The following is an 11,219-nucleotide window of genomic DNA, read 5'->3' as shown; positions in this document are numbered from 1 at the left end:
AGGTATACTGTATGGGTGTGTGTGCATGAGCAGGTTACTGTGTGTGTGTGTGTGTGTGTGTGTGTGTGTGTGTGAGCAAGTGTACTGTATTGGTGTGAGTGTGTGTGGGTGTGAGCAGGTTACCGTATGGGTGTGTGAGCAGATGTACTATACGGGTGTATGTGTGAGCAGGTACACTGTGTGTGTATGTGTGTGTGTGTGAACAGGTGTACTGTTTGAATGTGTGTGTGTGAGAGAGGGAAGTTCATAGGCTCAGGGAGAATGGAGCAAGATCTAAACCAAGTTGCTAACAATTGATGCATGGGAGAGAGGGAAGAAATGGATGATGGAATAACTGGTGCTTTCCCCTTATGCCTCTTTAATAATGGAGCTTGTACACACACACACATGCATACACACACATACTCACATACATGCATACACACATACAAACATGCACACATATACACTTTTGTGGGGAGTTTAAAATTTAGGGTACACGTGTGTGTATTCTTATGTTTGTAAGTACACAGACTAGAAGTCAGTCTTGCTTGTTGTTCCTCGGGGCACCTTGTTTTTTAAGGCAGGATTTCTCACCGGGACCTGAACTCACTAATTAGGTTAGGCAGGCTGGCCATAGAGCCCACTGTCTCTTGTCCTCCAAGGCTGGGATGACAAGCACGCACCAACAGCAGCTTTTACTGAGTTCTGGGGATTGAACTCAGGTCTTCGTGCTTATGCAGGACTAAGTTATCTCCCCAGAGCTTTTCTTTTCTTTTAATAAAAGAACATGTATGCATTTGTATAATAAACATGTCAAGGCATGCAGAGCATATATGCGTGGATCCTGCTATAACCAGTGACCCCATACTCAACCTCCTCAGTGTTTCCATCCATGGTAAAATTTTGGCAGACACACTGTCTTTCAAACTTCAGCACAGCCTTGCCATTCCAGTGTTCCAAGGAGGGTCTCAGACAGTACCAGCCTGGGAATAGCTCTTAATAATGGACTTATAGCCAGGAGCTGGGTAGTGCACACCTTTAATCCTAGCACTCAGGAGGCAGAGAAAGAGGCAGGCAGATCTCTGGAAGTTCGAGGCCAGCCTGGTTTACAAGAGCTAGTTCTGGGACAGGCATCAAAGCTACAGAGAAACCCTGTCTCGGAAAAAAATAGACTTAAGGCTTCTGCCCCCCCCCTTACACACACACACACACTCACACACACACACACACACACACACACACACATTATTTTTAATTATGTGTATATGTGAATTTAAGTGTAGGTGTCCATGGAGACCAGAAGAGGGCTACAGAACCCCTGAAACAGAAGTTAGAGGCAGTTGTGAGCCACCTGGAGCAAGTGCTAGGAACTCAACTTAAGTCTTCTGCTCCTAACCACTGAGCCAGCCCCTGCTTTTGACCCCTCCCTCACCACCCATCACTCTCAAGCCATTATGTAGATCCTGGGCAGTCTGGAAGACCTGGACCACTTGCTCTTCCCAGGATGGGACCTTTCAATTCTATCAACACCCTTCCGGTTTGGTGGCAAACACCAAACGACTCCTCCCTCAGACACTCTGCCATCTTCTTCACATTCCCATTTTCAAGGACTGTGTTCAGATCCCCCATGGAGCCAAACTCCTCACTGGCTATGGCACAGTCAGGACTGTGAAGTAGCAACTCCCAAGTTCCCACAGAAGAACAGAGCATGAAGCCACCTCTGTCATCTGTGAGCCAGGATGAGGCAGTCAGTCCCTGTTAAAAGCACAGCCGCCAAGAGCATCCTTCCACAGAAGATGGTACATCACTGAGAGTTGAAGCCATTGGGCACCAGAAGAGCCGCACCGAGGAGGGGTCGGCTAAGCGCTAACCTGGGTGGAATACCCGTTCTGCAGCAAGACCCTTGCTCTTCCCTCTCTACACCCCAAGAACGGAAGCGACAGAAAATTGGGAAGCTCGGGGGACCTGCACAAGGTGATGTGGCTCACTCCCTAGCTCTTCTCAAAGTCTCAATATCCATATGGGACCAGGTCATTCGCCATTCAGCCTCTAGTGGGTGTGGAGGAGGAGTGGCTGGAGGAAGGACAGCTGAAAGGGTATCAGTGCTTAGGGAGTATTTAAGATGCCCGCTGGATCCAACCAGTTATGGGCACCATGATTAGTACTCAAACCTCAGAAAGGGTGAAGGCAGGCAGGTGTCTGTGTGTACCTAGGAGCTTCTCCAGAGCCGCCAGTCATGAAGGCCATGAGTAGGCACACTGTTCCCCAGGAAATGCTACTGTAAATACTGGAGAAAAGGTCACCAAAGACCATCACACACATCCTGGCTTTTGGTGTAAACCAGGGTCTCCATCTACACAACTTCGCTAAAAAACAAGGGGTGGGGGCACAGTTACTGGAAGAAAATTACCAGATAAATTAAGGGTCCCCCCTAGTGTTGTATTCAAGATAAACAATGAATAATCTTTCAATACATGTCTGTTTTGGGGTATCTCTTTCACTTGGATGACCTGCATGTGTAGCAATTGGTTCTGGCATCCCTACCTAGAGCCTGACTGGGCCTAGGGCCACTCAGGTCATGGTGACCTGTGGTCTTACCCTCAGGAGACTCTTCTTTCTCTCCCATGTTTATATTTGCCAAACATTCAGGTAAAAAAATACGCCTGTGTTAATTAATTTCTCTTGGGAAAGCACTTCCAGACAGATCAATCTAGGTCATTTACTGTGCAGGTCCACACTGTGTTTATGTAATTACGCTGCTTTCTTTTCTATTTTAACAACTCCTTAAAATTTGCTAATATTGATTGGAGGAGGGGTAGGGGTACGCCACAGTCTCTGTGCTGGGAAGTGGTTCTCAACCTTCCTAATGCAGTTCTTCAACCACAAAACTATCTTGCTGCTGCTTCTTAACTGTAGTTTGCTACTGTTAGGAACTGTGATGTAACTGTCTGATGTGTGACCCCTGCTGGGTCTCAGTCCACGGGCTGAGAAACACGAGTACAGGGCTAAGAAGAGAGCTTATAGGAGTGGGTTTCTCCCTGTCCAGGAACGGAACCCGTATCATCAGACTTGGTGGCAATCACCTTCACCAGCGGAGCCATCTTGCTGACCCGTAACATTATTCCCATTTTACCAAAATTATTTTCTCTGAGAACAATTATTCTGCATCTAAGTCTTCCATCATGGGTTTGTCTCTCTTGTTTTACAGTTTGGGATTTATTTATTTTATTTTATGTGTATGACCTTTTTGCCCACATGTATATATGTGCATCGTGTGTGAAGAGAGCATCAGATCGCCCAGAAGTGAGTGACAGACGGCTGTGAGCTACCATGTAGGTGCTGAGAGCTGAACCCAGGTTCTCTGCAAGAGCAGTGAGTGCCCTTAACCCCTGAGCAATCTCTCCAGCCCTGTTTTCCAGTCTTATTTCTTTTGTGAATATCAGGGGTTAGATGATGTCACTCTCTCGTATTTTGAATTACTTTCCATGGAATTATTTTAATTAAGTCTAATTTTCCTAACTGTGAGTTGACAGCTACCAGTAGGACTCCGCAGTCTGCTTTTCATTTCTTTAACAATTTTACTATGTGCCCTTCCAGTCCTTCACTTTATTGTCTTAAATAACTGTGGTTTTCAGTTCAGCTCCTTTTATGATTTCATGGTGACTGTTTCACCATTAATCACATGCGTCAACAGCACAAGAGTGACCATTCATGTTTATTTGTAGCTAATCAGAAGCCAGAGTAGGGAGTGGAGACGTGGATGAGTTGATGGAGTACTTGCCTGACAGACCTGATGCCCTGGGTTCAACCCCAGCGTAAACTGGGAGAAGTAGCATAGCCTGTAACCAGCACTTGGGAAGAAGATAGAAGCTAAACCGAAGCAAAAATAAGTAAATAACCAGAGAAGTTCTTTCTGGGATGTTCTCAGTGCTCTGATGTAGTGGGCCTTCCACCATGGGTGCCCACTGCCTCTTCAGAGCAAGTTCAGGAGAGAAGGTGCTGTTGCCACTATGGTTCCTGCCTTCCTGCCTTCCTGCCTTCCTGCCTTCCTTCCTTCCTTCCTGCCTTCCTGCCTTCCTGCCTTCCTGCCTTCCTGCCTTCCTGTCTTCCTGCCTTCCTGCCTTTCTTCCTTCCTGCCTTCCTGCCTTCCTGCCTTCCTGCCTTCCTGCCTTCCTGTCTTCTTTCTTTCCTTTCTTCCTTCCTATCTTCTTTCCTATCTTCCTTTCTTTCTAATTGTTTTAAAACTGAAAAAAATTATTGTCATGTAATATATTTTGACCATTTTTTCCTTTCTTAGTTTCTCTCAGATTCTCTCCACCTTCCTACCCACTCAACCTTGCATTCTTTTTCTATCTCTCAATTAAAAAACAAAAAAGACAAAACAAAAATCAAACAGTAACAATAAAGTAAAAAATACGCACCAAAAAGTCACTAGAACATAAAAATGAAATCAAAACAAACAAGAAAAAGACTGAAAAGACAAAAAATCCAAACAAAGCAAAATGAGACCAAAAGTCTATAAAAATACTATAGAGTTCATTTTGTGTTGCCCAACCACTCCTAGACTTGGGGCCTGTCCTGAGGTATGGTTAATATACAACATAAAACCCCATTTGGGGAAAAAAAAAACTGATTTTCCCTTGCCAATAAGTCAATTGCAGGCAGCCTATTGGTTAGGAGCAGGAGCCCACATTTTCTTTCTTAATTCTCATGGTGCAGGGCTGAGACAGAGCTCAGACACTTAAGAAACAGACAGGGTTGTAACATTCTAAAAATCTAGAGCTGTCTGTCTGATACAAGAAAACACCAGCCACAGGGAGCTGCTTACATTTGAAACACTAAGCTGAAGTGAAGAACCAGGGTGTGGTGCTGCACACCTGTATTCTCAACATTTGAGAAACAGAGGCGGCAAGACCAAGGGTTCCAGGCCTCCCTGGGCTAGCTCACAGAAGATAGCCAGGAATCGCAAGGTATGCCTGCAGCAAAACCTCCAGCAAAGGCCCGAGAACAGCAGGATGGTAACAGTCACCATCTCCCCAGGACCAGACAGTGTGACTGGGGGCACCGAGGAGGAGCACCATGGAAACATTCTCTGTGCTTGTCTTAGTTGTTCTTCTACTGCTGAAGAGACACCATGACCAAAGAGACTTACAAAAGGAAGTGTTTAGTTTGGGGCTTATGGTTCCAGAGCATTAGAGTTCATGACAATCGCGGTGGAAAGTATAGTAGCAGGCAGGCACGGTGCTGGAGTGGTATCTGAGAGCTCATGTCTCAATTAGCACACAGGAGGCAGCAGCAGCAGCTAACTGTGAAAGGTATGAGATTTGGGGACCTCAAATCCCACCTGCAGGGACACACCTCCTCCAGCAGGCAACAAACCCTCCTCCTTCCCAAATAGTTCCACCAACTGGGGACCAGTTATTTAAATATATAAGCCTTTGGAGAAGTGGCATTCTCATTCAGTACTGAATCACTTAACTTCCTTGCCCCTCAAAATTTTAATGTCTCACGGCTGCCCTTGGGACTCCTTAGTATGTTTCCTATTTTAGTTTAGAATTTTTTAATGTTTCTAGGTTTGATTCCTTTCCATTTTTCTTCTGCGCATGTGTGTGTGTATGTGTGTGTGTGTGTGTGTGTGTGTGTGTGTGTGTGTGTGTGTGTGCATGTGTGAGGGTCCACTGGTTGGGATGTATGTATGTATATGTTATGCATGTGAGGGGGGCATTGGGATGTGTGTGTGTGTGGTATGCATGTGTGTTCACATGTGTGAGAAACACTGGGTTGTGGTATGGAGGTTAGAAGTTGATTTGGGGTCATTTCTTCGCTCACTCTCCACCTTATTTTTTTGAGACAGGGGCTCTCACTGAAACTGGAGCCCCTGCTTAATAGACTGGCTGGCCAGTGAGAGCCAGCCGCTTGTTCATGGGCTCCAGCACTGACTTTACAATTGTGTGCCGTCATACCCAGATTTATGTGGGTGCTGGGGAGCTGAACTCGGGTCCTCATGCTTGCACAGCTAGCACGTGACCAGCTGGCCATCTCCATAGCCTCTTTTCCTTCTTGTACAAGCTTTTGAGTGTAGTTTCCAGTCTGATCATGAGAGCATCACAGAGTTACCGTGGATGGGCCATGTCCCCTTCTGGTGCTTTGGACAGGCTTACCTCAAGCACAGACATTAAAGCTAGCTGGTATGGAGACCACAGACCCCTTTGCCCTGATCATTCCCTCACGGAATAGGGAGCTCTGTGCTTCTGTAGATCGTTACAAATGTGGGCTTAAATTTAAACTTAGTCAATTACAATTTAATTTTTAATTGCTAGGACAGCCAAATTAAGATAAATGCTTGGGAAAATAAAAGAAAGAAATCACACCCAAGTGTTTGTAAGGCTAAGTTCTGGTAAGTGATGATGCCTGGTGAACTGGCTGTTCCGGACATGGAGGTTTGAGGAACTGCTTCCCAGCATGCTGCCCTGCAGTAACCTACTCACGTGGAAACTGGTGAGCCAGAGGACACCAACAGGGACCAAGGGGAGGATGCACTCATCCTCCCTCAGCAGAACATATGACCCACAGAGCCAGACAGCCTCTGCGTAGCCCTGAGCCATCCCCTGGACATCCAGCCTGGCCCATGAACTGACCGAAAGTTTGGCCACAATCTCTGCTCTCCTGCTGCCTCTGGGTCTCGACTCCTCCCATGGCTCCCAGGAAAGTTCCCAACACAAGAATGAAAATGAAACTTGCATTTCCTCATGGCCTGCAGTACCCAGGGTGTTCACCTTTGCCTCGCTAAATTCTCAGGTCCTGTGTCATCAGAGGAACTAAATTCTGCGGAGTACCCAGAGGCCAGCTGCCAGAGGCCTTGGGAGCCTCTGAGAGGCAGAGATTCCAGAGCTATGAGAACGAACACAAACACCTGCCCTCCAGCCACACAGAGCTCCAGCACAGCCTTTTGGGAATGTCATCAATCTAATCTTAAGAGTCTCTGTTTCCGGCCTGTGAGGATGACGACAGCAGCATCTGGTAGAGAAAGAGCTCACCTCATATCTCAGGCTTACACAGGGCCAGGAACCTAGCTAAGTTCTGTCCAGGGCCAGTTGGGAGTTTTCTCCATTGCTACCATCAACCTGAGCTGGTCCAGTTGCTCCTTTCCCAACAAGGCTGCACAACCCTGAATTCCCGCATGAACTCACTGTCTTGGCTCCCACACGCTGGAACCATATTCCTCTCCAAACCCCGGCCCTGGGTGACTGTGGGCCCTTCTCCAGAAAGCCTTCCCCCACTTCCCAGTGTCCAGAATTGCTCCCTGCCTGGACTGCTGGGTCACCTTCAAGCTCATTGGTGCCTCATGAGGCTCTTAGAGCTGCCTGCCTTTCACAAAGCATCTAGGTAAGAAGGTAGCAAAGGCCACAGCTTGAATTTATTGATCAATTTATTACTATTATTAATTACTATGGGCGTATGAAGGTAAGACGTCATGTGAGCCATGGTCAAAGCACAATGTCATGAAGTCGTTTTTCCAGCTGTGTGGGCTCCAGGTCATCAGGCTTGAGTGTCAGGGCCCTTACCTAGTGAGAGCCATCTCAAGAGCTGTGGACCACAGCTTCTTAACTCTTGCGTTAGGTAGCATCTTATAACCTTATGTGAGCAAAATACTTGGCAATGGTAAAATTTTTCTAAACCCAGCCAGGCGTGGGAGGGCATACTTTTAATTCTGCGCTCTGGAGGCAGAGGCAGGAGATCTTGTGTGAGTTCAAGGCCAGCCTGGTGTGCATAGTGAGTTCCAGGACAGGCCAAGCTATGTAGCGAGATCCTGTCTCAATAAATAAATAAATAAATAAATAAATAAATAAATAAATAAATAGGTTAAAAGGGGGGAGGGAAAAAAGGAAGGGAAAGAAAGAGGGAAGAAGGAAAAGTTTCCAAACCCATCCAAAAATTTTGGAGTGAAGCATAACAGCAGTGCTCACCATGTCCCTTCAGGAGCCTGGCTTCACTGCAGTCTTGGTTCTGAGCACACAGCATGTGCACCTTGCACTGAGCATGCCATCATGCCAAGTAAGACCCACAAGCCCTGCCTCAAATGTCTGGGCTTAGGTTCAAGGCTGCAGGCTGGAGGCCCCAGGGTTTTGTTTTTTTTAAAATATTTATTTATTTAGGGGGCTGGAGAGATGGCTCAGCCAATAAGAGCACTGGCTGCTCTTCCAGAGGTCCTGAGTTCAATTCCCAGCAACCATGTGGTGACTCTCAACCATCTATAATGAGATCTGGTGCCCTCTTCTGGCCTGCATGCATACGTGCAGGCAAAATACTGTGTACAAAATAAATAAATAAATTTTTTTAAAAATATATTAATTTATTTATTATGCATCTGTTTGTGTGTATGCCTTCAGGCCAGAAGAGGGAACCAGACCCCATTACAGATGGTTGTGAGCCACCATGTGGTTGCTAGGAATTGAACTCAGGACCTTTGGAAGAACAGGCAATGCCCTTAACCTCTGAGCCATCTCTCCAGCCCCTTGGGGCCAGGGTTTTTAAGGGTACATGCAGAGTTTCCTGTTCCCATAGAAAACAGTAGCATTTCCTACTGCTGTCTTACTAGCACTCGACAGCATGGAGGTGTGGTGGGTGCTCCGGAGAGGACTGCTCAGACATGGTAACGACATAGAAAGTCATCAGCTGACTGGCAGCTACACTGCGTGTTCAGGGATCCCAGTGTAGTACCGAGCCTTTCTCGGGAGGAGCTTTTAAGCACAAAAACCATGTTCTGGATTGCATACTTTGGTTAACAAGAACAGTTAACCAGAACAGAACTACAGAAACCAAAAGGCAAAGTTAATACGTGTAGAGACTTTTCCAGAACTTTGGACTTTGATGGATTAGGTATCTGTTTTCATTTTGGCAGGTGGTGCGGAGTTTTATTTAGCCTGAATGACACTTCCACCATGGAGTCACTTGTGCTAAAGTCTGAGGCCTGTTACAGCAAGTACTAGATTAGTATATCTATAGATTATATTGTGTTCACATGTTTTATTATAATAACTACTATTTGGATTGCTGTCTTGAATTTCATCTTAAAAATAAATTAGTTTTGATTTAGGATAGGAATGAATCTCCAACACTTTCCAAAATGGCCCTAGACATCCTTCTGCCATTTAGCACTGTATTCTTAAGTGACATGGCATTCTCAATGATGGTTCTAAAATCAAAATGCCAAACCACTCTACAAGATGTTATTCTCTGTTTTGTAGTATCAAATACTCAGCCAAGAGCTAATTATTTAGGTAAAACTAAAGAATAGTCCCACTGGGATGCAAATTTGGTTTCATCTTCAATAAATGGTAAAAATTAAATGTAAAATACTTTAAAATATTAAAAAAAAACAACTTTTTGATCTCACTATGTGTATCTGTGGCTAGCCTGGAACTTGCTATGTAGACCAGGCTGGCTTCCAATTCCCTAAGATCTGCCTGCCTCTGCCTCCCAAGTTTCAGGATTAAAGGTGTCCAGATAAAGTAAATTTATTTGTGAGCTATTATCATAAATACCCACTCTATATACATATAGGCACAAAGTCATATATAAATTTCTCAGGCAAAGAGGTCATGACTAGAAAAGACACGAGATGCACTGAGCGCCCTCGACAGCAGTCTGGGCTCCCTGCTGCAGCACCACTCCGGAGGCACAGGAGGGAAAGTGCCTTCTCCTTCCTCAGGGATGCCAGACCATGTACCCGGCATCGAACCACAAAGAAACAGTAATGGTTTAGATTTGAAGATTTCCAACTCTGCAGGCATCCCACAGCCTGAGGCCCTGCCTGGGTTCCTGATCCCTCCTCCTTCCCCACTTTCCCCACTCCAGGTTCACTTAACCAAGATTCCCGGCCTCAGATAGGCTGACCCAGTTCCCAAACAAAGACTCCCCTGTGGGCAGGCCTGTAAGCAGCCGGCCCATGCTCCTCAGGGCCAGGTATCAGTCAGCAGCACCAGGCACTGGAGTCCACCCGACACAACTGTACACAGTACCACCAGAGACCACTGGCCCCTCTCCTTACCTAAGCCCTGTCACCAAGATCCTCCCAAGCTGTGTCTCCTGGCCGCATACACCCACAGCCAACTGGCCCATCAAGCTCTGAAGGCCTTGCCCACCACTCTGTTGACAAGGCTCAGGATTCCCCTGACAAGGAAGCCGCTTGTCACCTGCCTAGGCAGAGCCTGATTTTGCCAGTAAGATTTTGCTTCAGAGAGTTTCCTACTTGTCATCCTAACCAAAACACACACACACACACACACACACACACACACACACACACACACACGCACACACAAGAGAGAGAGAGACAGAGACAGAGAGAGAGCAGTCTGCTGCCTGTTATTGCTGTCTGACTTCAGCATCACAGTTCCTACCTCAGGTTCTGCTTCTTCCAGGCAGCCCTCCTCCTCTGCTCCCTCTTAGTTGTAGCTTCTCTTTGTCTACCACCTCCTGGAGTGTGTGTAGCTGTCTTCACCAGCCAGGAAGAGGCAAGGAGTACCCCCTCCCAGCGACAGGCTACAGGGAGAAGCAGGGAACCTGCTCCTACCTGCTCCCCACAGCCCGCACTGTACTCTAGTACGAAAAGCTCCTGGACACTTGATCCCAACTCACCCTCCCTCCCTGGCAGCCTGTGCAGCTCTCAGCAACATGTCAGCCAAGTTCCTGAGGCTTCAGCAAGGCTTTGCCCCAGCATCCACCACTGGATTAAACCCATGAAAGGCAGTCTTCAGGAAGTCAATGCTGACAGGAAGCACTCGCCCTTGGGAGCTCTGATTCCAGGGCATTCATCAAATATTATATGCATATTCATCAAAACCCACCTGTACCTTCAAGTCCCAGGTCACTCTTGGGCCCACTCACCTGTTTCTCCCCATCGTCTCATGGTCCTTGACCACCACATGAAGTTCTGAGCCCTGATCTAGAGGGATACCTTTGAGGTCCCACTCAAAGCCCTGGAAGAAAAGAAGAAAAGGTAACTTAACCTGTGGCCCAGGATACTGAGCAGACATTCAGAATGGTGCTAAGGGATGAGCATACAGAAAGGTGGGTGGGTTGGTGGATGAATGAATGGATGAGTGGATGGATGGGTGGATGAATGGGTGGATGGATGGGTGGGTGGATGGATGGATGAATAGATAGATGGGCGGATGGATGGGTGGATGGATGGATGGGTGGATAGATAGATGGGTGGGTGGATGGATGGATGG

At 46.8% G+C, this 11,219-nt stretch overlaps 1 protein-coding gene across 14 annotated transcripts in view; it reads right to left on the bottom strand.

Moving 5' to 3' along the window:
- Window positions 1–11,219, bottom strand: part of Dysf (dysferlin) — a 205,258-nt gene that overhangs the window by 163,748 nt on the left and 30,291 nt on the right. For all 14 annotated transcript variants that reach the window (XM_005369820.3, XM_026777383.1, XM_005369824.3 and 11 more), the window contains exon 3: window positions 10,873–10,964. In XM_005369820.3, the coding sequence (XP_005369877.1) occupies window positions 10,873–10,964 (92 nt within the window). The remainder of the gene's footprint in view (window positions 1–10,872; window positions 10,965–11,219) is intronic.

This window comes from Microtus ochrogaster, unplaced genomic scaffold, assembly GCF_000317375.1.
Source record: "Microtus ochrogaster isolate Prairie Vole_2 unplaced genomic scaffold, MicOch1.0 UNK62, whole genome shotgun sequence".
NCBI classification, from domain to species: Eukaryota; Metazoa; Chordata; class Mammalia; order Rodentia; family Cricetidae; genus Microtus; species Microtus ochrogaster.
The sequence above is the reverse complement of the archived record's forward strand: the minus strand, read 5'-3'. Positions and strand labels throughout refer to the sequence as shown.